The sequence below is a fragment of the Oncorhynchus gorbuscha genome, linkage group LG18, assembly GCF_021184085.1.
Source record: "Oncorhynchus gorbuscha isolate QuinsamMale2020 ecotype Even-year linkage group LG18, OgorEven_v1.0, whole genome shotgun sequence".
NCBI classification, from domain to species: Eukaryota; Metazoa; Chordata; class Actinopteri; order Salmoniformes; family Salmonidae; genus Oncorhynchus; species Oncorhynchus gorbuscha.
Genome location: NC_060190.1, coordinates 6,421,041 through 6,448,922, shown reverse-complemented (window position 1 = coordinate 6,448,922; position 27,882 = coordinate 6,421,041). Strand labels below are relative to the sequence as shown.

At 43.0% G+C, this 27,882-nt stretch overlaps 2 protein-coding genes and 1 long non-coding RNA gene across 3 annotated transcripts; all 3 read left to right on the top strand.

Annotated features, from left to right (window-relative positions):
* Positions 1–14,196: 14,196 nt before the first annotated feature.
* LOC124003687 (transcription factor SOX-10-like) lies at positions 14,197–17,478 on the top strand. Its single transcript, XM_046312202.1, has 4 exons — positions 14,197–14,371; positions 15,087–15,761; positions 16,098–16,366; positions 16,572–17,478. Exons 2-4 carry the CDS (start codon positions 15,322–15,324, stop codon positions 17,351–17,353), a joined length of 1,491 nt encoding a protein of 496 aa, XP_046168158.1. The 5' UTR covers positions 14,197–14,371; positions 15,087–15,321; the 3' UTR covers positions 17,354–17,478.
* A 3,921-nt stretch (positions 17,479–21,399) lies between these two features.
* LOC124003631 lies at positions 21,400–22,324 on the top strand. Its single transcript, XR_006833257.1, has 3 exons — positions 21,400–21,930; positions 22,102–22,195; positions 22,278–22,324. It is a non-coding gene; the product is annotated as an uncharacterized LOC124003631 (long non-coding RNA).
* Positions 22,325–22,407: 83 nt separating this feature from the next.
* LOC124003630 (UPF0193 protein EVG1-like) lies at positions 22,408–24,222 on the top strand. Its single transcript, XM_046312050.1, has 4 exons — positions 22,408–22,686; positions 22,996–23,111; positions 23,622–23,719; positions 23,913–24,222. Coding segments are annotated over exons 1-4 (297 nt in total). The 5' UTR covers positions 22,408–22,684; the 3' UTR covers positions 23,994–24,222.
* The last annotated feature ends 3,660 nt before the right edge of the window (positions 24,223–27,882 follow it).

Here is a 27,882-nt window from a genome sequence, read left to right as displayed (position 1 = left end):
TGCAAGTGAGTAGTCTGCTGGATGAAGCTCTTTCCCTCTGTACCCATAGCTACACAGCCAGGTCTCTCTTGGGAAGGAGGTCTTCTGAACTCAATAGGACTTCCTGGTTGAATTAAATGTTACAGAAAAAGTGTATCTGCACCAACACCTTGTGGTTAGAACGTCTGCCCTGAGATTGCAAGGTTGGGAGTTCGATTACCGGCCGAGTCATACCAAAGGCTGTAAAAAATGGGACCCGATACGTCTCTGCTTGCCACTCAGCATTAAGGAGATGGATTGGGGGTAAGGCCCTGCGATAGACCAGCGTCCTGTCCAGGGGGGGTACTGGCACATCAAGCTACCTCACGCTACAGAAACAGAAGATCAGCTCCTGCTCCTATGAGCCGTTCTGGCTCTCACAAGCAAGTCTACTTACCATGATCTATATAAACAACATAACTACGTATGCGTTGAACTCCTTTGCTCAATAACACAGCAGTCCTGGGCAACCATACAGGTGGTTATTGGTCTAATGATGCCCCCCTCCACCCAAAACCACATGACACCCAAACTCAGCACTGTCTGAATGAGAGGGGAGAAGGTAGGGGAGGCATGGGGCTGAAAGTGGTGCTGTCTGCAACCTCTCATACCACCAATTATATAAGCCCTAATTGGTTAATTGGATCACTGCTGATTGAGGGAGACGTCAGAGGTTATTATTATGGGAGGCTGGGATAGTAACCTGGGGTACCCTTATTATACACTACATGACCAAAAGTATGTGGACACCTGCTTGTCGAACATCTCATTCCAAAATCATGGGCATTAATATGGGGTTGGTCCCCCGTTTGCTGCTGTAACAGAATCCACTCTTCTGGGAAGGATTTACACTAGATGTTGGAACATTGCTGCGGGGTCTTGCTTCCATTCAGCCAATGGACCATTATTCCACATCCACCAAACTTTACAGTTGACACCACGTATTGGGGCAGGTAGCGTTCTCGTAGCATCCGCCAAAACCATGATTCGTCCGTCGGACTGCCAGATGGTGAAGCGTGATTCCTCACTCCAGAGAAAGCGTTTCCACTAGTCAAGATACCAATGGCGGCAAAATTTACACCACTCTAGCCGATGTTTGGCATTGCACATGGTGCTCTTAGGCTTGTGTGTGGCTGCTAGGCCATGGAAACATATTTCATGAAGCTCCCGACGAATAGTTATTGAGCTGATATTGCTTCCAGAGGCAGATTGGAACTTGGTAGTGAGTGTTGCAACAGAGGACAGACGATTTTTACGCGCTACACGCTTCACCTCTCAGTGGCCCCGTTCTGTGAGCTTGTGTGACCTACCACCTCACGGCTGAGCCGTTGTTGCTCCTAGACATTTCCACATCACAATAACAGCACATACAGTTGACTAGGTCAGCTCTAGCAGGTCAGAAATATGACGAACTGACTTGTTGGAAAGGTGGCATCATCACTGAACTCTACAGTAAGGCCATTCTACGGCCAAATGTTCTTTGGAGTCTATTGAGATTGCATGGCTGTGTGCTCGATTTTATACACCTGTCAGCAATAGCCGAATCCACTAATTTGAAGTGGTGTCCACATACTTTTGTACATATAGTGAAGTTTACTTAATATTCATTTTTCTATTTGAGAAAAATCTTCACATTTTTCGTAAATATTTTACTTATCTATTCATTGTGTATTTGATTAGGGACAGATAGAAAAACATTGGTTTCTTTATCTATGGTGACATTATGACAAAAGAGGCAATCTGCAGTTGTTCGTCCATTTTTGGACATAAATTAAGGATATGTACTCTTACCCATTGATTTGTGGAGAATTTAACTTAGAAATGCCTCAGGAGCTTAGTTCAACTGTCGTCCTACAGAACCCAAAATATAAGCTTGTTTTACTCCAATTAATGTTTAAAAATTTTTATTTCACCTTTATTTAACCAGGTAGGCCAGTTGAGAAGAAGTTCTCATTTACAACTGCGACCTGGCCAAGATAAATCAAAGCAGTGCGACACAAACAACACAGAGTTACACATGGAACAAACAAACCTACAGTCAATATCACAATACAAAAATCAGTGTGTGCAAATGTAGTAAGATTAGGGAGGTAAGGCAATAAATAGGCCATAGTGGCGAAATAATTCCAATTTAGCAATTAAACACCGGAGTGATACATGTCCAGAAGATGAATGTGCAAGTAGAGGTACTGGGGTGCAAAGGAGCAACAACAACAAAAATAACAATATGGGGATGAGGTAGTTGGATGGGCTATTTACAGATGTACAGGTGCAGTGATCTGTGAGCTGCTCTGATAGCTGATGCATAAAGTGAGTGAGGGAGATATTAGACTCCAGCTTCAGTGATTTTTGCAATTTGTTCCAGTCACTGGCAGCAGAGAACTGGAAGGAACGGCGGTCAAAGGAGGAGTTGGCTTTGGGGGTGACCAGTGAAATATACCTGCTTGAGCGCGTGCTACGGGTGGGTGCTGCTATGGTGACCAGTGAGCTGAGATAAGGCGGGGCTTTACCTAGCAAAGACTTATAGATGACCTGGAGCCAGTGGGTTTGGTGACAAATATGAAGCGAGGGCCAGCCAACGAGAGCATACAGGTCGCAGTGGTGGGTAGTATATGGGGCTTTGGTGACAAAATGGAGGGCACTGTGATAGACTGCATCCAATTTGCTGAGTAGAGGCTATTTTGTAAATGACATCGCCGAAGTCAAGGATAGGTAGGATAGTCAAACTTACGAGGGTATGTTTGGCAGCATGAGTGAAGGATGCTTTGTTGCGAAATAGGAAGCCAATTCTCGATTTCATTTTGGATTAGAGATGCTTAATGTGAGTCTGGAAGGAGAGTTTACAGTCTAACCAGACATCTAGGTATTTGTAGTTGTCCACGTCAGAGTCAGAGCCGTCTAGAGTAGTGATGCAAGACGGGCGGGCAGGTGCGGGCAGCTATCGGTTGAAGAGCATTAATTTAGTTTTACTTGCATTTAAGAGCAGATGGAGACCACAGAAGGTGTTTTGTACGGCATTGAAGCTCGTCTGGAGGTTTGTTAACACAGTGTCCAAAGAAGGGCCAGAAGTATACAGAATGGTGTCATCTGTGTAGAGGTGAATCAGAGAATCACCAGCAGCAAGAGCAACATCATTGATGTATACAGAGAAAAGAGTCAGCCTGAGAATTGAACCCTGTGGCAGCCCCATAAAGACTGCCATAGGTCTGGACAGCAGGCCCTCTGATTTGATACACTGAACTTTATCTGAGAAGTAGTTGGTGAACCAGGCGAGACAGTCATTTGAGAAACCAAGGCTGTTGAGTCTGCCGATAAGAATGCGGGGATTGACAGAGTCGAAAGCCTTGGCCAGGTCGATGAAGATGGCTGCACAGTATTGTCTTTTATCAATGGCGGTTATGATATCATTTAGGACCTTGAGCGTGGCTGAGGTGCACCCATGACCAGCTCGGAAACCAGATTGCATAGCGGAGAAGGTACGGTGCCATTCAAAATGTTCAGTGATCTGTTTGTTAACTTGCCTTTCGAAGACTTTAGAAAAGCAGGGTAGGATAGATATAGGTTTGTAACAGTTTGGGTCTAGAGTGTCTCCCCCTTTGAAGAGGGTGATGACCGCGGCAGCTTTCCAATCTTTGGGGATCTCAGACGATACGAAAGAGAGGTTGAACAAGCTAGTAATAGGGGTTGCAACAATTGAGGCGGACAATTTTAGAAAGAGAGAGAGTCCAGATTGTCTCGCTTGGCTGATTTGTAGGGGTCCAGATTTTGCCGCTCTTTCAGAACATCAGCTATCTGGATTTGGGTGAAGGAGAAATGGGGAGGCTTGGGCAAGTTGCTGTGGGGGGTGTAGAGCTTTTGACCGGGGTAGGGTTAGTCAGTTGGAAAGCATGGCCAGCTGTAAAATAAAATGCTTATTGAAATTCTCGATTATCGGAGATTTATCAGTTGTGAAAGGGTTTCCTAGCCTCAGTGCAGTGGGCAGCTGGAAGGAGGTGCTCTTATTCTCCATGGACTTTACAGGGTCCCAGAGCTTTTTGGAGTTTGTGCTGCAGGATGCAAATTTCTGTTTGAAAAAGCTAGCCGTTGCTTTCCTAACTGCCTGTGTGTATTGGTTCCTAACTTCCCTGAAAAGTTGGCCATGTTCTGTTATAATCTCCGCCCGTCACAGCCAGAAGAGGACTGACCACCCCTCATAGCCTGGTTCCTCTCTAGGTTTCTTCCTGGGTTTTGGCCTTTCTAGGGAGTTTTTCCAAGCCACCGTGCTTCTACACCTGCATTGCTTGCTGTTTGGGGTTTTCGGCTGGGTTTCTGTACAGCACTTTGAGATATCAGCTGATGTACAAAGGGCTATATAAATAAATTTGATTTGATGAATGGCTAAGCTAAATAAATAGTCAACATCCTACACGTCTGTGTGAAAAAATGCCATGACTAGCCCGGTGCTGACACTATGACTGAGGGGCCACTGCCAGCCAGTCACAGACACCATTGTCCACCTTCACATTATTTTAATAACATAATTTTCAACCTCCTGCTAATGACTCAGTCCCATAATTCCATCTCTCTCTCTAGTGGTCTCATTCTCCCCATCTCTCTTTCTCTTCTTTCTCTCGTTCTTTCGTTCTCTCATTTTCTTGATATCTTGTTTTCGAGTTCCATCTCTCCATCTCTCTCTCTCTCTCTCCATCCCTCCATCACAATTGAGGTAACTCGGGCCAGTGTAGATACGGACCCAGGGGCGAACAATAGCCCATTCATGATGCCTTGCAAATGCAATGATGATCCTGCTCTCTCTAAACCCCCCCGCCCCAGCCTCCACCAGCCTCCACAGCTGCACAGGAATGTGGTCCAACAAGTCCCCCCTCCCCCAAACTTCCACCCTCACCACTATCGCAACCGAAGCCAACCTCAACCCCCTTCCCAAATAAAAAGAGAGAGGGCAAGAAATGGGCAATTCTGCAGATGGAACACAAAGAGAGGATTCATGGTTTTAGTCACAGACACTCACGGGAAGAGAGGGGGACCCATTTAAGTGTTACGCAGCTGCACTGATTCATTGCAAAAAATGGGTGAGGAGAGACAAAGGTCAGCAAGCAGCATAATTTTTTATTCATCCTTCTGGAATCTGCATGAGGCCGTGCACATTAAACCACTATATCACTAAATCACTAAACTATGAATCACAGGGAGCCATGGCATCAGTATGGTCTGACAGTGGTCCTGGGTGGCTGAGTTGGTAGAGCATGGCACTTGCAGTGTCAGGATTGTAGGTTAGATTCCCACTCATATGTTGTAGGTTAGATTCCCACTCAGGCCCCTCATATGAAAATGTATGTACTACTACTACTACTACTACTACTACTACTACTACTACTACTACTACTACTACTACTACTAGTCTCTTTACAAAAAGTGTCTGCTAAATGGCATATACAGTGCATTCGGAAAGTATTCAGACCCCTTGACTTTTTACACATTTTGTTACATTACAGCCTTATTCTCAAATTGATTAAAGAGTTATCCCCCTCATCAATCTACACAAAATACTCCATAATGACAAACCAAAACCAGGTTTTGAGAAATTTTTGCACATTTTTGAAAACCTAAATTTCAGTTAAATATTACTTTTACATAAGTATTCAGAGCCTTTACTCAGTACTTTGTTGAAGCACCTTTGGCAGCGATTACAGCCTCGAGTCTTGTTGGGTATGATGCTACAAGCTTGGCACACCTGTATTTGGGGAGTTTCTCCCATTCTTCTCTGCAGATCCTCTCAAGCTCTGTCAGGTTAAATGGGGAGCGTCGCTGCACAGCTATTTTCAGGTCTATCTAGAGATGTTTGATCGGGTTCAAGTCTGGGCTCTGGCTGGGCCACTCAAGGACATTCAGAGACTTGTCCCAAAGCCACTCCTGCATTGTCTTGGCTGTGTGTTCACGGTCATTGTCATGTGCCTTTTTACTGAAGAACGTCTTCCGTCTGGCCACTCTACCATAAAGTCCTGATTGGTGGAGTGCTACAGAGATGGTTGTCAGATCTGTGTCTCGACACAATCCTGTCACGGAGCTCTACGGACAATTCCTTTGACCTCATGGCTTGGTTTTTGTGCTGACATGCACTGTGAACTGTGGGACCTTATATAGACAGGTGTGTGCCTTTCCAAATCGTGTCCAATCAATTGAATTTACCACATGTGGACTTCAATCAGGTTGTATAAACCTCTAAAGGATGATCAATGGAAACAGGATGCACCTGAGCTCAATTTTGAGTCTCATAGCACAGGGTCTGAATACTTATGTAAATAAGGTATTTCTGTTTTTGTATTTAATAAATGTGCCATAATTTCTAAAAACCTGTTTTCGCTTTGACAATATTGGATATTGTGTGTAGATTGATGAGGGAAAAAATTGTTAGATCCATTTGAGAATAAGGCTGTAACATAACAAAATGTGGAAAAAGTCAAGGGGTCTGAATACTTTGCGAATACAATGCATTTGGCATCAATAAGAACACTGTTTCAATTAATCAGAGCATATTGTATATCTGAACATGATCTACTAATAAAATATATCCGTGGTATAAAATACATCTGAATGTTAGTCGCAGGATATATCAAATCAAAGTGTATTTGTCACGTGCGCCGAATACAACAGGTGTACAACAGGTGCATTTCACCTTACAGTGAAATACTTACTTACAGGCTCTAACCAACAGTGCAAAAAAGGTATTAGGTGAACAATAGGTAAGTAAAGAAATAAAAACAACAGTAAAAAGACAGCCAAAAATAACAGTAGCGAGGCTCTATACAGTAGTCAGGCTATAACAGTAGTGAGTCTATAACAGTAGTGAGTCTATAACAGTAGTGAGGCTACATACACTAGTGAGGCTACATACAGTAGTGAGGCTATAACAGTAGTGAGGCTATAACAGTAGTGAGGCTACATACAGTAGTGAGGCTATAACAGTAGTTTGGCTATAACAGTAGTGAGGCTACATACACTAGTGAGGCTACATACAGTAGCGAGGCTACATACACTAGCGAGGCTATAACAGTAGTGAGGCTATAACAGTAGTGAGGCTACATACACTAGTGAGGCTACATACAGTAGCGAGGCTACATACACTAGCGAGGCTATAACAGTAGTGAGGCTATAACAGTAGTGAGGCTACATACACTAGTGAGGCTACATACAGTAGTGAGGCTACATACACTAGTGAGGCTACATACACTAGTGAGGCTATAACAGTAGTGAGGCTATAACAGTAGTGAGGCTACATACACTAGTGAGGCTACATACAGTAGTGAGGCTACATACACTAGTGAGGCTACATACACTAGTGAGGCTACATACAGTAGCGAGGCTATAACAGTAGTGAGGCTATAACAGTAGTGAGGCTACATACACTAGTGAGGCTACATACAGTAGTGAGGCTACATACACTAGTGAGGCTACATACACTAGTGAGGCTACATACAGTAGCGAGGCTATAACAGTAGTGAGGCTATAACAGTAGTGAGGCTACATACACTAGTGAGGCTACATACAGTAGTGAGGCTACATACACTAGTGAGGCTACATACACTAGTGAGGCTACATACAGTAGCGAGGCTATAACAGTAGTGAGGCTATAACAGTAGTGAGGCTACATACACTAGTGAGGCTACATACAGTAGTGAGGCTACATACACTAGTGAGGCTACATACACTAGTGAGGCTACATACAGTAGCGAGGCTATAACAGTAGTGAGGCTATAACAGTAGTGAGGCTACATACACTAGTGAGGCTACATACAGTAGTGAGGCTACATACACTAGTGAGGCTACATACACTAGTGAGGCTACATACAGTAGCGAGGCTATAACAGTAGTGAGGCTATAACAGTAGTGAGGCTACATACACTAGTGAGGCTACATACAGTAGTGAGGCTATAACAGTAGTGAGGCTATAACAGTAGTGAGGCTATAACAGTAGTGAGGCTACATACACTAGTGATAAACAAAGAGTAGCAGCAGCGTAAAAGAGGGGTTGGGGGTGGGGCACACAATGCAAATAGTCCAGGTAACCCTTTGGTTACCTGTTCAGGAGTCTTATGGTTTGGGGGTAAAAACTATAATTACTAAGATGGTATCCAGGGCAGGCTGAGTGTCATAATGTAACTAGGAGTAAATATGTGAGCCATGGAGGGTAAAGGCTACACCTGAACCATGGAGACGTGGGCTGGGGCCTTCCATCCACATTCTCCATTTCCCAGCATGAATGATACACAATTTTGTCACTCACATGGCCTAGTTGTTTATGGTGTTAAGAAATTCTCCTTTTAGAAGCGATATTAATCAATTAGAGCAAGTTGTTAAAAAGATGTAGAGATTTGGGTCAGAGTTGGTGAGGGTTGATTAGGTTTTAATTCCTGTTAGTTGCTTTGGATGTGGAATTTGTCCATGAGAATAGTTTCATTCCTGAATTGTCCTGAACCCTGATTGAGTCAAACCTGTTTACAGATGTTCTGGCCAATAGGTTTGTGATGAAATGATTTTGAACTACGTATTTTCACTTGTTGCTAACTGTGAAATTGAAGTGTCAACAAAACATGTCACAATTAATAGGGGGAAAAACCCAAACAAGTATAAGCTCACTTTGACTGTAAGTAGAGAATATTTCCATCATTCAGGAAGCAATAGGTTGTCAAATACAACCGTGCTAATATATGCAGTTCCTCCTTGTCAAATTATTTCGGGGCTTCTATTGAGTGCGTCATCATTCGGAACAAACAGCGCCATTCACATCAGCCCTACGTGTCCATTGACATGGGAATGACTGTCTTTCCCTCAATTATACACACGACAGTAGAACGCAGAATGTGACCCGCTGCATGAATATGTTGACCGCTGTCCATGTTCCATTGTTCTCTCTCTCTCTGTCTCTCTGTCTCTCTGTCTCTCTCTCTCTCTCTCTCTCTGTCTCTCTCTCTGTTTCTCTCTCTGTTTCTCTCTCTGTCTCTCTCTCTCCCTCTCTCTCTCTCACTCTCTCTCTCTGTCTCTCTCTCTCTCTCACTCTCTCTCTCTTTCTCTCTCTCTCTCTTTCTCACTCTTTCTCTCTCTCTCTTTCTCTCTTTCTCACTCTTTCTCTCTCTCTCTCTCTCTCTTTCTCTCTTTCTCTCTCTCTCTCTCTCTCTCTCTCTCTCTCTCTCTCTCTCTCTCTCTCTCTCTCTCTCTCTCTCTCTCTTTCTCTCTCTCTCGTCAGATTTCAGGAATTTCCCAGTGAAACTATTCTATGGACTGAGGCCAACACAAAAGGGCAGCCATCTCTCTCTCGTTCCTTCTTCTCCTCTAGGATTTCACCATCAGCATGCTGTTTTCCAGGATGCAAAACTGGATTCACTTTTTCAAATATTTTTCTGCCACCGCTATCATTTTAGAACATGACATCGCAATGACATTCATAGTATGTCGCTGCAAGGCTTATTGGTTCATTTGAGAGTAAGAGGTTACATGTTGTGGGGACAGAGTCACAAACATGAACACAAAATGGCTGCTGCTGTCCCATATCACCCCACATGCACCTGGGGAGTCAGACATAGTGAAGCCTAACCCCTTGAGCCTGCTAGTCATGAGTTCCCCATCCCCTCTCTTTCTCTCCTGCCACAGCACCATGCAGACTCTTGTGACAGCGACAGGAGCAGACACATTAGTGCAGCCGGTCACATGGCAGGTATGTCTCACTGTGGTTAATAGATGGACATGTGAGTTCTATTTTCCACAGAGCTATGTCAGCCCCTGGGGCCCATAGCCCTGGATGGGAGAGATGGGACCTGGATAGGAGAAAGATATGGACAGTATCTCTCTATGTTATATGAAAAATATTACCTTTGTACCAAAAATGTACATAATTCATTGTATTGATAAGCACACCCAGTCCCATATATTGTGTAAAGTGGAACAAACTAAAAAGATTGAGTAAAATGCATTTACAAACAATTCAAATTGACTTTCTTTAAAATAAATAGATTGACATCAGTATTTTGTAGTCTTTTTTACTACTAAGACTATTTTGTAGTCTTAGTAGTAGTCTTAGTAGTAGCCTATAGAATATGTCTCATAGTTGACTATAAACAGACAGAGATTAATTATATTTAGGCAATAAAGTTGCACTCAACTTTCATTTTCTAAACGCCCCACTTTTTCTTCATAATTACTAGCTATTGAACTAATATATTTCAAAGATAATATTTAATCAAACGAATGTTAACTTATACATTCAAACCCGGATGATCTTTTAGACGTAAATAGTTTATAATAATCGACTGATTAGGCCGAAAAAATAATAGATTGCAAGTATGTAATTCTTGAGAAAAAAAAAAACGAAAGCGAGATGGAAATCAAACGAACGTTATTAGACCAATACATCAAGTTCACTTTTTTGGCAGGCCTCCTTTTAAAGTTGTTTACAACTCGTATGCGACTAGCTGTTCATTCATTAGATCTACCGTTTGTGCGTTTTTCCCACACTATCAAGACAATTGTTTTTAGAGCAATTTATACAATTTATATATATATATATATATATATATATAGTATATGAATGCATTTCTCCACGATTAATGCTACAACAATGAATAACATATTATGAACATTCTGATTGAACTGACCTTATGATAGGCGTATGAGTAGCACAGAGTTTTATTGCGTTATTTAACCGGAATTCTAAGCAGAATTAAACCATTTCTAGTAGACCTATAACATTTCTCGCAAATAATTGACTGAAGTAGCTCTTCTCGCATCGCATTGGAGCATGATCTCAGTGTTATGAACGTATATAGTACAATTGCAGTTTTGTTAAATTGAGAAAATTGTAAAGCAGGTGCTTATTTCGTTAGTTAATGGTATATTGAGAATTTATAGAATATCTAACGCTAATTTTGGCAACGAAAAAAAATGAGGATTTCGTGTGAATTAACAAAATAATGACAACTTGAATCACTGCTAATTAACTATTTACTTTTAATTTGGAGTCTCACTAAAAAAACAGTTTCGTTTTAAATAAATTCAAACATATTCTTACCTTCTAGTTACAATACATTGGGAATACTCAAAGTAAACATCTCGCATTCACATAAAAAAAGAATGCCACGCCCTGCATAAATGCACAGTGATTTGTATTTCACCTAATGCATAATATAGCATAGCCTACAGCACAGTCACTCTGAATCACAAAATACTTATCACAATTAATTCCAACTTTCTCTTAGTCTGTCAGATTCCTTTGCTTGCTTATATAAATCCACATCAAATCAAACCTTTTGTCAGCATATGAGTGAGAGAGATTTTCTTTAAACTCCCCTCACTCATACACAAACAGAAGTAGTCACTCACATCAAAGCCAGGACAGGGCCTCAGTATCCCAGTGTAGTCAGAGGGGTGCATGTAGCCCCCATCCTGAATCCTGCACCCCCAACCAACCCCTCTCGGACGAACCCACCAAGACCAGCACCCAAAGGCCCAGACCCATGGTCTCGGTGGACATGAGAATCAAACAGATGGAGAAAGCTAGTCCAGCTAGTGCAGTCCTTGGATGTTGTGTTATGTGTGAGATACTGTGTCTGTGTAGTAACACAGGGCCCAGAGACACACATCTCTTTCTTTTCTCTTATCATTTTTTCAAGATGCACAAAACTGCTTTTTGTTCCTCTCATTTTTCTTCATTTAGGAGGCTAATGGAAGGGTGCTTGCAGGGCATCTGATCACATGGTCACAATTCACCTGAGATGACAACAAAGAGGCTAAAGAAGAGAGAGACGAGAGGGAGAAAGGGAGAGAGAGAGAAAACTGAGACACGGATTCAACATGAGAAGGAAAAGGGAAACACTGGCGGTTATTGTTGCAATCAGTGTGTGTGTGTGTGTGTGTGTGTGTGTGTGTGTGTGTGTGTGTGTGTGTGTGTGTGTGTGTGTGTGTGTGTGTGTGTGTGTGTGTGTGTGTGTGTGTGTGTGTGTGTGTGTGTGTGTGTGTGTGTGTGTGTGTGTGGTGGCCCATAATATGCAGTCCCTTAATATATCTTAACGTGTGACAATGTACTTATATACTGTAAATATCTGATATATTAATGACTACAGGTAAGTTACTTACAAGTTACATAGAATACAGCCAGTTACAGTAACAATACATTGAATGCAGTCAATATAATGAATGATTTGACCTCAACAGCACAATCTTACACACAGAACACTCTGGATCTTGACATGTATTTTAGATGCATATGTCATCTTTTTAAGGGATGTCCAAGAGAAATTTGGAAGAGCAATATTGGAAGTGAGAAAAGTTACGTATTTCATAGCGTATAGGGGTGAAAGGTCACGTACATTGACCTCAGGATTGGGCCCATAAGGCCCTTATTGCTGGTCAACAATATAGGGATGATGCTTTTGGATCTAATTCAACTCCTCCAGCAACTCACTCTACCCTATATCACCTTTTGTCATATTTCAGTACTATATCAGCCACAGGCAGTACTGGAAATGTACCCAATTATCATACTTGAGTAAAAGTAATGATATCTTTAATATAAAATTACTCACAAGTGAAAGTCACCAGTAAAATAATACTTGAGTAAAAGTCTAAAAGTATTTGGTTTTAAATATACTTAAGAGCGTCTGCTAAATTACTTAAATGTAAATGTAAATGTAAGTATCAGAAGTAAATGTCATCGATAAAATATACCCAAGTATCAAAAGTCAAAGTAAAGGTATAAATCATTTCACATTCCTTATATTAAGTTAACCAGACATCACCATTTAAAAAAAAAACATTTCTGGATAGCCAGGGGAACACGCAAACAGTTCATTTACAAACTAATCATTTGTGTTTAGTGAGTCCTCCAGATCGGAGGCAGTATGGGATGACCAGGGATGTTCTCTGTTTAGTGGGTCCTCCAGATCGGAGGCAGTATGGGATGACCAGGGATGTTCTCTGTTTAGTGGGTCCTCCAGATCAGAGGCAGTATGGGATGACCAGGGATGTTCTCTGTTTAGTGGGTCCTCCAGATCAGAGGCAGTAGGGATGACCAGGGATGTTCTCTGTTTAGTGGGTCCTCCAGATCGGAGGCAGTATGGGATGACCAGGGATGTTCTCTGTTTAGTGGGTCCTCCAGATCGGAGGCAGTATGGGATGACCAGGGATGTTCTCTGTTTAGTGGGTCCTCCAGATCAGAGGCAGTATGGGATGACCAGGGATGTTCTCTGTTTAGTGGGTCCTCCAGATCGGAGGCAGTATGGGATGACCAGGGATGTTCTCTGTTTAGTGGGTCCTCCAGATCAGAGGCAGTATGGGATGACCAGGGATGTTCTCTGTTTAGTGGGTCCTCCAGATCAGAGGCAGTATGGGATGACCAGGGATGTTCTCTGTTTAGTGAGTCCTCCAGATCGGAGGCAGTATGGGATGACCAGGGATGTTCTCTGTTTAGTGAGTCCTCCAGATCAGAGGCAGTATGGGATGACCAGGGATGTTCTCTTGATAAGTGTGTGAATTGGACTATGTTCCTGTCCTGTTAAGCATTCGACATTTTTACGAGTACTTTTGAGTGTCAGGGAAGGAATGTAGTAAAAGTAAAAGTTGTAAAAAAAAATAGAAATATTACAGTACAGATACCCCCAAAAACGTATTAAGTGGTACTTTAAATTATTTTTAGGCCATAGACCTAATTCGTTCATTATTAATTTCCTGGAGTTAACGATGACCTAGATATAAGTAACATATTCACTGCATCACATAGAGCCTCACCAACTGTATAATGACGTTATAATGAATATAACGACGTTATGTATTTTAATCCCTTGGAGATTTTTCATGAAATTTAGTGTACTTTGACCACAAATGTATTATCATGATTGTTTATTTATTCAATATAACATGTCAACACATCAAACAAAGCGGACCTTATTTGGTTCCTAAATAGAGCCAGTGTAAAGTCACTTAAGCCACTCCGATGTAAAATCTCACCTCCTTTCATTGGAAATATTAGTGGTGACAGACGGACAGGCAATAACAGTAACCCCGTCGTCCAGTAAGAAATCCGGAGAATATTAAATGACCAATAGGCGTCCGGCGTGTGCGCAAGAGGGTGGCGTCGACTCAGTGTTGGAATGCTGCCTCTCAGAATGTTTTCCACTTTCAATCACTTTTTTTTCTCTCGTTCCTTCTCACAACAGCGCTCTTTAAGCTCCGGTGCGCGATACAGAGCGGCCATTCATCGAAGGGCAAACCAAACGAGGGGGCAGGGGACAGGGCGAGCGTCACACTGGTGGACAGGGGAACGCACGAACTCCCGTATTGAACGGGCGACCTCCTAAACTCTGCATTGGTAAGTATTGTAACTTTATTTTCCATATGAACATAAAATAGATGTGTTTACGCTTTTGGGTGGAATTTCAGAAATATCCAAATCTTATTAGCTAAGAGGTTTTTTTAATTCCCAAGATGATGTTGGGCGGAATTTTACGGGCTTTTCCAGCTTTAGCCTTAAAATAGGATTAAAACAGTCAAATACAAATTCCCAGAATTATTTAAAGATAAGTACTGAAACATTTATGATGTTAGTTTTTAATGTTCAGTTTTCTTCATGAACCTTGTTTCTTTGGAAAATAGTGCATCTTGGGTGAAGCAAACCCTCCTATGATTCAGCTGTAATGGCATATGGACAGATATAAAATGACAAGAACCGGTGAAGAAGAAGTTGGTCCTCTTATTATGTAGCCTATAAATTGGTTCCAGTGGACATATATTAGCCTATCATTCGTTACATTTTGTGGCCTAACACAACTGTCAACAAGAAAACATTGTATGAATGTCTTTCTGTTCGTCTCAGAGCTAACGGTCATTTCTAGGCCTACCATTGTAATGGGCCATATCCACTGGGAATAGACGTTGAATTGACGTCTGTTCCCACTGGGTACAGTCTCTGCTTAGGTCTATAAAAAAACATGTGAAAAAAGTTATCAAATGGGGTCTGACCTCATTGACCAATGTAAAATGTGTTAATTGCCTAATGTTGTTCTATTCTATATTATTCATTTCAGGCGACATCGGTGGAAGTGAATGGGAAGTGCAAAGGACAGGATTTGGGTACATTCGATTACGCACGAGTAGGCTATGGGTTTACGCGTGGCATATAGGAATAATTCCATGTAAAGGAGCGAGTCCGGAGCACATCTCTCAGCTGTAGCTTCAAGTTTTGCATTCTCTGAACAACTTACCAAATTTTCCTGCAAGGATATTTTTTTGTTTCCAATCGATTATAGCCTATACATTAAAATGTCTGGAGAGGAGCACAGTCTATCCGAGGCAGAGTTGAGTCCCGGGGGCTCAGATGATGGTCACTCTCTGTCACCGGCACACTCCGGGGCCACCGGCGGCCGGGACTCCCCGCTCATCGGTCCGTCGCAGCAACTGACGGGGCTTTCTGGCGCAGATGGCGGCGGAGAAGACGGTGGACTAGTACCAAAGTCAGAGGTGGATATGGACCGGTTCCCCATCGGCATCCGCGAGGCGGTCAGCCAGGTGCTGGACGGATACGACTGGACGCTCGTGCCCATGCCCGTGCGCGTAAACAACGGGAACAAGAGCAAGCCGCACGTGAAGAGACCGATGAACGCCTTCATGGTGTGGGCGCAGGCCGCGCGCCGTAAACTGGCGGACCAGTACCCTCACCTGCACAACGCTGAGCTCAGCAAGACACTCGGCAAACTGTGGAGGTGGGCATTGGCAGGCATTGAAATTAATAGGCCTACGTGGGAAATGTATAATTTACAGGCTACCTGTAGGCCTTGTTGGCGTTTGTGTGCAATTGGAGCATGACTCATGCATGAAATTAAAGGCACTATATTATATAACCATTAAAGTTAACTAGCAAAAACACTTATCCAGAGCAACTAGATGCCTTTAAATGCCTTGGTAAAGGGCACATTGACAGATTATTCCCCTAGTCAGCATTTGGGATTCAAACAAGTGACTTCTCAGTTACTGGACCAGCCCTCTTTCTAACCACTAGGCTACCTGCCGCCCTGCCATGACCATGTTTTGTCCCACAGGCTCCTGAATGAGAGTGACAAGAGGCCTTTCATTGAGGAGGCGGAGCGACTGCGGAAACAACATAAGAAGGACTACCCAGAGTACAAGTACCAGCCCCGCAGACGCAAGAACGGCAAGCTGGGGACCAATGGTGAGGGAGGGGAGGGAGCAGAGGGGGAGGGCAGCCACGCCCAGTCCCATTACAAGGCCCTCCACCTGGATGTGCACAGTACAGGGGCTGGGTCCCCCCTGGCCGACCTCCACCACCATCATCACCACCACCCTGCAGGTGAGTTCAGCTTTATTGGTTAATGAATTTACCCAATACTATGAGTAAGTCCTACTTCAACAAGCTAGGGCAAACAATAGGCCACCTGGAACCACACGGCCTTCTGTAACCTGAGAGAACCAGAAGAAAACTGAACTACTGGTCTCCATTCCAAGTGTTTCACTTCTATTGCTTTGCTGATCGGTATGTTCCCTTTTCCTTCCAGGTCAGGGTCACAGCCCGCCAACACCCCCCACCACCCCAAAGACAGAGCTCCAGTCTGGAAAGATGACGGAGGGGAAGAGGGAGGGCGGAGGTGGCTCAGGGTCCTCCCGTGGAGGAGGCCTGGGGGTAGGAGCAGAGGGGGCCTCCGGGGGCCATTCATCAGCGGGCGGGAAACCCCACATCGACTTCTGCACCATGGACATCGGCGAGATCAGCCACGACGTGATGGCCAACATCGAGCCCTTCGACGTCAACGAGTTTGACCAGTACCTGCCGCCCAACGGGCACCCGGGGGTTGGCCAGGGAGGCGCCGCCACATCAAGCTCCTCCGCTACATCCTACGCCTACGCCCTCGCTGCTGCCAGCGGCCACTCAGCCGCCTGGCTCTCCAAGCAGCATCAGCATCAACAGCCCTCCCCCTCTGCCTCAGACGCCACCAAGGCCCAGATCAAGAGTGAGTCCGGGGCCGGGAGCCACTACGCAGAGTCTTCCTCCTCTTCGTCAGGAACCCACGTCACCTACACCCCCCTCAGCCTCCCCCACTACGGATCAGCCTTCCCCTCGCTGCCCTCCAGGGCCCAGTTTGAGTACGGGGAGCACCAGGCTCCGGGGCCGTACTACGCCCACTCCAGCCAGGCCCCGGGGCTGTACTCAGCCTTCTCCTACATGGGGCCCAGCCAGAGGCCCCTCTACACTACCATCACTGACCCCTCCAGCGTGGCCCAGTCTCACAGTCCTACACATTGGGAGCAGCCTGTCTATACCACCCTGTCACGGCCATGAGAGACTGAGATGCATGGGATCGGATGTGTGTGTGTGTGTGTGTGTGTGTGTGTGTGTGTGTGTGTGTGTGTGTGTGTGTGTGTGTGTGTGTGTGTGTGTGTGTGTGTGTGTGTGTGTGTGTGTGTGTGTGTGTGTGTGTCTCTACACCACCTTCTCGCGACCCTGAGAAAGGGATAAAGAAAGACAAAGATTGGAAGGGTGTAAGGTGGCTACTGAATGTGTGTGTGTGTGTGTGTGGCGGGTTAACAAAGGATGGATATCTTACTGATGTGGTATTGGGATTCATTGGGACTTGACAGTGTCTCTATTCATGGAGTCCTTATAATCTTTTACTGTACAGTATATTTTCTATCACAGCCAATGGTCAATAGCCAATCAGAATAAACCTTTAACCAATGTGTGCCATGTTTTAGTGTGTAAGGTCAGGATGCCAGCTGCCAGAGTGTCATAGTGTATAGTAAGAGGGCTTATTGTGATGATGAGCCCAGAGCACACAGAACTAATACCGTAGTGGTAAGAAGGATACACACAGGGTTTCAAAATGCTGCTAACTTCCCCAAAATTCCCAGGTTTTCCAGAAATCCTATTTGGAAGTTCCTGGAATTAGGAGGGAATAAGCAGCATATCCAGGAATCCTCTTACTGGGATTTCTGGAAAACTGGGGAATTTGGGGAAAGTTAATGGAATTTTTCCAACCCTAGCTACCTATATAACCAGGGTTGTGTAACATTGCCAGCAAGGACTGGCTTTCAGCAGGTTTCGACAGGCTATCAGCCTAAGACAAATACACCATGATGTTTATCAGAACTGGGTTGTTTTAGATTGAAATAATCCGATTCTATTAACCAAACTAAAGGAAATGTTTGTGTGACTTCATTTTAGTATTTTTTTTATGACTTAAGTGATGTATTTGTTGGTTATTTTTTATGACTTTACATTCTGGTCCGATATTACACTGACATATCTCCACCACTGCTTTTGAAAGAAAGGTCAGTTTACTTGGGCAAAAACGTTATGCGTTGGTCTACGGGCGTCAGGTAGCCTAACCGTTAAGTGCATTAGGCCAGTAACTGAAAGCTTGCCGGTTCGAAACCCTGAGCCGGCGCGGTGGAAAAATCTTCTATTCTGCCCTTGAGCAAGGCAGTTCACCTGCAACATCTATTCCCCAGGCGCCATGGAAGTCGTTTAAGGCAGCCCCCACTGCACATCTCTGATACAAAGGGTTTGGTTTAGATGTGGAAGACACGGTTGAATGCGTTCAGTAGTGCAACTGACTCGGTATCACCTTCTGGGATGCAGCTTGACTCCTTATGTGTTGCGTTGTGCGAAACCAGAGTTGACGAGGAAAGAGGACACAAAAAAGGAGGGAAAGAGAATTCCTGGAAACACTTTAGCATAGAGTTCTGGAAAGCAGCACATTACCTCAACTCAATGTACATGTGCCAATAACACTCTACATGCTCTAATATCCTCGATGAGAATATATGGCACACATTTCGCTTATACTACTCATAAATAATAAAAATATTGTTGAAGTCACTGGACTTTTCTTTTTATTGATTTGGATTGCATTTGTACGCTCTGGTTGCTTCTAATTCCATTTGTCTACCAAATGATCAAAGCAAAACAATCTACATGACTCAGCAAGTACAAAGTCGACAAAATCCTTTTGTGAAGAATTCTCCAGCTTTAAACTAAAGATTTACTCTTAGTGAGAATTAGTGAGCTGTTTAGAACAAATGCCACATGCTATAGTTTATGTCCATAGGTTTTCCCTCTGCATCTCCCTTTTCTGTATCCTGTTTAATCTCCCTCTCGGCTCCCTCTGCAATGTGAATGATCACCACATGCCTCTTCTTCCATAGGTGATTTAGACGGGAGTCATTTTATACTGACCCTCTCTGCTTTGTAGTTTTTATAAAAAATAATTTCATGTTTAGCTTTTTTCTCTCTCCATTTTGTACATTTCTGGATAGTTTCTAAAACTTTGTAAGCTACACATTTGATGTATCTGCTTTCTTCTACAAGAAACAACAATGTACAAATATTATTGATGTTGTCATTACGTTGTCATTCTATTAAAGCAATTTATTTATACAAAACTGAAATCTATTGAAATTCATTGCATATTTTGAGAATATATATATATATATATAGTCCTACAAAAGCATCAGGTAAAAGAATAACAAGTAACAACACAACACATACAGAGCATTTGGAAAGTATTCAGATCCCTTCTCCTTTTCCACTTTTTTTTATGATACAGCCTTATTCTAAAACGGATTAAAGAAATTGTTTTCCTCATCAATCTACTCACAATAAACCATAATGACAAAGCGAAAACAGGTTTTTAGAAATCTTAGCAAATGTATTTAAAAAAAAATCCTTATTTAAATAAGTATTCAGACCCTTTGCTATTAGACTCAGAATTGAACTCAGGTGAATCCTGTTTCCATTGATCATCCCTGAAATGTTTCTACAGCTTGAAGTCCACCTGCAGTAAATTTAATTGATTGGACATGATTTGGAAAGGCAAACAATATTAGGTCCAACAGTTGACAGCGCATGTCAGAGCTAAAACCAAGCCATGACGTTGAAGGAATTGTCTGTAGAGCTCTGAGAAAGTATTGTGTCAAGATATCGATCTGGGGAGGGGTACCTACACATTTTTGCAGCATTGAAGGTCCCCAGGAACACAGTGACCTCCATAATTCTTAAATGGAAGAAGTATGGAACCACGTATTGCCACTCGGTCAAACTGAGCAATCGAGGACCTTGGTCAGAGGGGTGACCAAGAGCCCAATGGTCACTCTAACAGCTCCAGAGTTCCTCTGTGGAGATGGGAAAACCTTCCAGGATGACAATCATCTCTGCAGCACTCCACCAATCAGGTCTTTATGGTAGAGTGGCCAGACGGAAGCCACTCCTCAGTAAAAGGCACATGACAGCTGGCTTGGAGTTTACCAAAAGGCGCCTGAAAAGACTCTCAGACCATGAGAAACACGATTCTCTGGTCTGATGAGACCAAGATTGAACTCTTTGGCCTCAATGACAAGCTTCAAGTCTGGAGGAAACCTGGCACCATCCCTACGGTGAATCATGGCGGTGGCAGCATCATGCTGTGGGGATGTTTTTCAGCAGCAGGAAATGGGAGTCTAGTCAGAATCGAGGGACAGATGAACAGATCAAAGTACAGAGAGATTCTTGATGAAAACCTGCCCCAGAGTGCTCAGGACCTCAGACTGGGGCAAAGGTTCACCTTCCAACAGGACAACAACACTAAGCACACAGTCAAGATGATGCAGGAGTGGCTTTGTGACAAGTCTCTGAATTTCCTTGAGTGGCCCAGCCAGATACAGGACTTGAACCCGATCGAACATCTCTGGAAAGACCTGAAAATAGCTGTGCAGCGACGCTCCCCATCCAACCTGACAGAGTTTGAGAGGATCTGCAGAGAAGAATGGAAACAATTCCCCAAATACAGGTGTGCCAAGCTTGTAGCGTCATACCCAAGAAGACTCAAGGCTGTAATCGCTGCCAAAGGTGCTTCAACAAAGTACTGAGTAAAGGCTCTGAATACTTATGTAAATGTCATTTCATTTATTTTTTAATACATTTGCAAAAAAAATGTTCTTGCTTTGTCATTATGGAGTATTGTGTGTAGATTGATGAGGGGGGGGGGTGATTTAATCCATTTTAGAATAAGGTTGTAAAGTATTTATTTTTGGAAAAAAATCAAGGGGTCTGAATACTTTCCAAATGCACTGTAAACATCACTAATAAATCAAATCACTGCCATGTAGTCAGTGCTACAACAACAAGATCTCTGTCCCACAACACAAACCCTTCCCCAAAGCAGTTTAATTTCTGTTTGTGTGTGTGGCAAGCTAAAATTGACTGCTAATTCGCTGCGTTTAATCGGCTGAGGCTGAATGTTACTCAGAGAGACAAAGAGAACCATTGAATATGAGAGGGCGGGAGGGAGGGAGCTAGAAGGGGAGAGGACCAGTGAGAAGGCCAATAGCTACCACAGTCAGTACCCTACTTTACACATGGCCTTTCATAAATGCCCTGCCTTAACTTACTCCCTCGTGCCCCGTCTCCCTCCCTCGCTACGTTTTCCTCGCACTTCACAGTTCAGCTACGAAATGTAATGGATTCAAGCATTCAACAGCAGTCAGCAACCTAGATGACGGGGTAAAAAATGTGATGTTTTAGCTAGTTAGTCTCACACCGCACAATTTGATACCCAAAATCTTTGGATTGATAAATAATGTGCCATGCTCTACACAGTTGATACTTGAGTCAAACACAAATAGAAAACATAATAAAAAAAGGTTCATTCTTAAACGTTTAAAATATAAGTTATACTCACAAACACATTATTGCACAAAAATGAACACCTCCTTTATCCATAGCTCTATATGCTTTGTACAATTATCTGTGGTTTTGCCTCCATCTAGTGGGTCAATGCTGTACTGCAGGGCCAAATGTCTCATCACGTGGCTTTAAGACCTATGGTTTACCATTATCCAATGGTGCAGCGTCAAGTTGAAAAAAATATCTAGAAATCCATGGTAAGAAATACAACACTGTTTAGTTATGTCTTGATAAATATATTACATGTTTGCAGTTTGGGTATCTTAGCTTCCTAGCATGCAATGTTTTGCTATCTGCCATGGTCTTTGCTCAGCAGCAGCTAACGGTAGCCAGCTGGCTTTAGATAACTTCTCCGTCATTCGTTGCAGATGGAGGCGTCTTCTCGTGATCAAGCTGGTGGAGGTCTGTTGAACTGTCCTAGAAGGACCCAGTACAGCAAGAAGATTCAGGACATTCTGAAATGTGGGGGGTTTGTTCTCTCTCTTTGTGTGTGAGCGTTAGATCCACACACATACAATAACGTACCTGTGCTCTGGTTTCACAGTAATGATGCAAGAGTCGAGACTCACCAACTTCCAGCAAAGACAGCTCAATGACAAACGTAAAGTGTCACATGTTTGTTATCCATCTTCTCTTGGAAAGTAATGTTGACTTACTGCATGAACTTCCTCCACACCTGTTGCTCTATTTTGAGTCCTATCATTAATTTAAGTTTAATGAATAATTTTGCCAAACAAAGGTAAGATGTTATGTTTTTGTTGTCTGCATTTTCACAGGATCAGCTTTGCCATTGACCTGCAACCCCACATCATCGGCTCCACCCTCACTGCCCAAACCCAAAGTCGTAAAAAATAGCACAAACCGCACTCCAGCCAAGCCCCTGGGGCGCACCGCTGACATTTGTAGTTCTGGGGACAACTACACCAGAGATAGGTTCCGCCCCAGTGCCACATGTACGTGTTCCGCTTTAGCTCTACTACCGTTTCAACTATCCGAGATGCTTGGAATTCTAAAGATCGAGGCCCTGTTCTCCTGATATCAGAACTAGTTCACTGATAGTTGGTCAGGGACACCTGGGAACAAATGTACCACTGTTCTTGTATATAAAAATATGTAATTTAGGCCTGTGTGTATGAGCCCTCTTTTACAGTAGTTCTCTCGCATTCAGTTGTACAACTGACTAGGTATCCCCCTTTCCTTCTATGAGAGATCTGGATAAGAGATGTATGTGCGTTCATTCTCTCCCTCACTTCTCCTGTAAGGAGATTTAGAGAAGGAGAAGAGGAGGCTACGGGGCAGGAGGAACCCAGACCCAGTCGTCCCAGGAACATTTCCCTGGACCAGGGCCCAGAGGAGGAGAGGGACCGCTTCCAGGAGGGTGAGGTTTACTGCAGAGAGAGTTACTGCTTTCTGGCCACGGGGAAACATGTCGTCCACATCTCTGGCTCTCCTACATATCTCTCCTCCTCACATACATAACTTTCCCCTCATTTCAATTCAGTTCCATATGACTCTACTAAACTAATTCGCCCCAACCTACTGGAACCCCGTCCCAACACAGTGTTTGATTAAGGAGTTTCTCCTTGGTTTGATGTACCCCGTCCCAACACAGTGTTTGATTAAGGAGTTTCTCCTTGGTTTGATGTACCCCGTCCCAACACAGTGTTTAAGGAGTTTCTCCTTGGTTTGATGTACCCCGTCCCAACACAGTGTTTGATTAAGGAGTTTCTCCTTGGTTTGATGTACCCCGTCCCAACACAGTGTTTGATTAAGGAGTTTCTCCTTGGTTTGATGTACCCCGTCCCAACACAGTGTTTGATTAAGGAGTTTCTCCTTGGTTTGATGTACGGTCTTCGCAAGTTTTCTAAGGATTGTGTTTCTTTCCTAGTTTTGGATGAGATTGAGGAGAGGAAAGAGTTTCTGGAGGAGATGACAGCCCTGGGGAAAGGGAAGCAGTATCGCAACATCAACACAGAGATCTCACAGGTAAGTTGTCTGATATACCTAATGTCACAGGAATGTCTTTAAGGAAAATCATCTACACCCAAAAACAACAGTATTTACATTGTACGGTTCCGATGATACAGGTTCACTGGTGAACACAACGTGAAATAACACACAGGTACACTCGCTCTCTCACACATTTTTAAACGGTTGTTTGTGTCTCCTCGCCTTCCAGAAAATCCGCGAGCTGGAGGTGATTGACAAGGCCCGCAGTGCAGAGCTGAGGACCATTATGCCAGAGAAGAAGACTGAGTGACAGAGAGGAATACTCATCTACTGACTCTGCTGAATGGATCGACTATACTGCTAATACTCTCCTACAGAAAATACACTGCTCAGGAATTCTGAACTCAAACTTGGATACTAGTCTTCATTTGTGCATAATGCTTGTTCAAATTATGGCATGGTAACAAATGTTGCTGGGAAGATCCTAATGCATCCTTGTCAAACTGTGAAAAAGCATTGTACTGTACATTAAAATAATATGACCACACATCTCTTTAGCGGCATTAATATGTTTTATTTCTCATTCTCCCAGATTTCAATGCGATCCTGTTGATCTCTTTAGGACCATGTTTCAACATAGCTCTACAGAAGCCCTTGGTGTGAGTTTTTTAAATAGGAAGAAGAGGCACAAACACACAAGCAGCCATTTTGAATGGAAGACAAGATCGTGTACTAGACAATATATACGGACAGACTATAACAAGACATTCGGTTTAACTCCGGACAAAAACGAGACTTATTGACGAATACATTTAAATAAGGGCACTCTTAACATAAATGGATCTCATAGTGCTATCGACTTTGACAGCAGATTCTAAGTTGAGGCAAAACTCAATGGAATTAGACAGCGTTTACAGAGTCAAACAAAGGCATTGTAAAATGTATCAATTAAAAAGATTTGCATATTTTGCAGACTTTCCCAAAACAGTTAAACTGACATCAACTTGTAGGTACTAACAGTTTGCTACATTGTTAAAAAGATATCTACGGAATTTCTATACACAGAGTGTACAAAACATTAGGAACACATGCTCTTTCCGTGACCTAGACTGACCAGGTGAAAGCTATGATCCCCTATTGATGACACTTGTTAGATCCACTTCAAATCAGTGTAAATGAAGGGGAGGAGACGGGTTAAAGAAGGATTTTTAAGCATTGAAACAACAGACATGGATTGTGTCTGTGTGCCATTCAGAGAGTGAACGGGCAAGAAAATATTTAAGTGGCGGTTTGTGTTAACAGTAACGCTGCTGGGCTTTTCACGCTCAGCAGTTTCCCGTGTGTATCAATAACGGTCCACCACCCAAAGGACATCCAGCCAACTTGACACAACTGTGGGAAGCATTTGAGTCAACATGGGCCAGCATCCCTGTGGAATGCTTTCGACGCCTTGTAGAGACCATGCCCCAACGAATGTAGGCTGTTCTGAGGGCAAAAGGGGGTGCAACTCAATATTAGGAAGGTGTTCTTAATATTTTGTACACTCACTGCATGCACATATATACAGTGCCTTGCGAAAGTATTCCGCGACCTTTTGCCACATTTCAGGCTTCAAACATAAAGATATAAAACTGTATTTTTTTGTGAAGAATCAACAACAAGTAGGACACAATCATGAAGTGGAACGACATTTATTGGATATTTCAAACATTTTTAACAAATCAAAAACTGAAAAATTGGGCGTGCAAAATTATTCAGCCCCCTTAAGTTAATACTTTGTAGCACCACCTTTTGCTGCGATTACAGCTGTAAGTCGCTTGGGGTATGTCTCTATCAGTTTTTCCCATTCCTCCTTGCAAAACAGCTCGAGCTCAGTGAGGTTGGATGGAGAATATTTGTGAACAGCAGTTTTCAGTTCTTTCCACAGATTCTCGATTGGATTCAGGTCTGGACTTTGACTTGGCCATTCTAACACCTGGATATGTTTATTTTTTAACCATTCCATTGTAGATTTTGCTTTATGTTTTGGATCATTGTCTTGTTGGAAGACAAATCTCCGTCCCAGTCTCAGGTCTTTTGCAGACTCCATCAGGTTTTCTTCCAGAATGGTCCTGTATTTGGCTCCATCCATCTTCCCATCAATTTTAACCATCTTCCCTGTCCCTGCCTTCCCTGTCCCTGCTGAAGAAAAGCAGGCCCAAATCATGATGCTGCCACCACCATGTTTGACAGTGGGGTTGGTGTGTTCAGGGTGATGAGCTGTGTTGCTTTTATGCCAAACATAACGTTTTGCATTGTTGCCAAAAAGTTCAATTTTGGTTTCATCTGACCAGAGCACCTTCTTCCACATGTTTGGTGTCTCCCATGTGGCTTGTGGCAAACTTTAAACAACACTTTTTATGGATATCTTTAAGAAATGGCTTTCTTCTTGCCACTTTTCCATAAAGGCCAGATTTGTGCAATATACGACTGATTGTTGTCCTATGGACAGAGTCTCCCACCTCAGCTGTAGATCTCTGCAGTTCATCCAGAGTGATCATGGGCCTCTTGGCTGCATCTCTGATCAGTCTTCTCCTTGTATGAGCTGAAAGTTTAGAGGGACGGCCAGGTCTTGGTAGATTTGCAGTGGTCTGATACTCCTTCCATTTCAATATTATCGCTTGCACAGTGCTCCTTGGGATGTTTAAAGCTTGGGAAATCCTTTTGTATCCAAATCCGGCTTTAAACTTCTTCACAACAGTATCTCGGACCTGCCTGGTGTGTTCCTTGTTCTTCATGATGCTCTCTGCGCTTTTAACGGACCTCTGAGACTATCACAGTGCAGGTTCATTTATACGGAGACTTGATTACACACAGGTGGATTGTATTTATCATCATTAGTCATTTAGGTCAACATTGGATCATTCAGAGATCCTCACTGAACTTCTGGGGTGAGTTTGCTGCACTGAAAGTAAAGGGGCTGAATAATTTTGCACGCCCAATTTTTCAGTTTTTGATTTGTTAAAAAAGTTTGAAATATCCAATAAATGTCGTTCCACTTCATGATTGTGTCCCACTTGTTGTTGATTCTTCACAAAAAAATACAGTTTTATATCTTTATGTTTGAAGCCTGAAATGTGGCAAAAGGTCGCAAAGTTCAAGGGGGCCAAATACTTTCGCAAGGCACTGTATATGAGATTTACAAACGAAACAAGTGTGAACAGTTCTAGGGGCTACAATATATATCTTTTTAATTTTTTTATTACAATCCTTATTGTATAATGTAGCCCCTAGAACTGTTCCCACTTGTTTTTCGGTTGTAAATCTTGTCAGATTCTGTAATACTATTAAGTCAGTGATGACCTGTCATGATACAACTATGTTAGTCAAATACACTGCTTTACATTCCTTGTTTCAAGTCATTACTTACATTTCATCTCAACTATTTCTTACCTGTCTGTCTTATGTCTCATTGTCAGACCCGTGATTATCCAACATAATATCTACAGTCCAATATAATATCTACAGTACAATAGTCAGTGATTTGGAAAACATGGTAAGTAGCTAGTTAAGAAATAACCTTTTCGCTAAAAGCTAGAGTAATTATTTGGGTTGTCATTACTCCATCTTAACTGGCAGTATTTACTCACAACAACGGGTTCCTCTTTTTAAAAAAGATTCACAATAGTTCAGAAGTACCACAGACTCAAACCAGACAACTGACAGACACACACAACTCTTCGTTCTGTATCCAGTCGACAGACAATGAGACATAGGCAGCGTCCATGAACAAAGGGGAAACCTTAGGACCACTGAATAACCAGGAGATGAGGGACTGTTCTTCCTTGGTTTCTACCATGATAAGAGACTGATGAATGGTAAGAAACCTGCAGTCATAGTATTTATATCTTTGTTAAAAGCCGATTTTAAAAAAGGCCTGGGTCACAATGTGCAAAGTAATAATGAAAAGGGACAGAAGAAACCACATATTGCGATGAACCGCAAATCTACAGAAAATATACCTCCTCTTCAATTCAGTCTTCAGACGTCTCTTAAGGTTTTAGTCTTCTCTTCACACAAAGGCAACTTCAAATATATACACAGTACAGAACGCATTGGAGTGGCTGTATTTGGAAGAGCATCATGGGAGCTACAGTAGGGAGCAGAGTATGTGAGCGGAGTGGATCGAGCTACGGTAGGGAGCCGAGTATGTGAGCGGA

Bases quoted from the DNA above. Each gene is read 5' to 3' on its own strand.
- LOC124003687 (XM_046312202.1), top strand. From the start codon at position 15,322: ATGTCTGGAGAGGAGCACAGTCTATCCGAGGCAGAGTTGAGTCCCGGG. The intron at 15,762-16,097 runs GTGGGCATTGGC...TTTGTCCCACAG, and splicing joins ACACTCGGCAAACTGTGGAG to GCTCCTGAATGAGAGTGACA. The intron at 16,367-16,571 runs GTGAGTTCAGCT...TTTTCCTTCCAG, and splicing joins TCATCACCACCACCCTGCAG to GTCAGGGTCACAGCCCGCCA.
- LOC124003630 (XM_046312050.1), top strand. The intron at 23,112-23,621 runs GTGAGGTTTACT...TTTCTTTCCTAG, and splicing joins GAGGGACCGCTTCCAGGAGG to TTTTGGATGAGATTGAGGAG. The intron at 23,720-23,912 runs GTAAGTTGTCTG...CTCGCCTTCCAG, and splicing joins TCAACACAGAGATCTCACAG to AAAATCCGCGAGCTGGAGGT.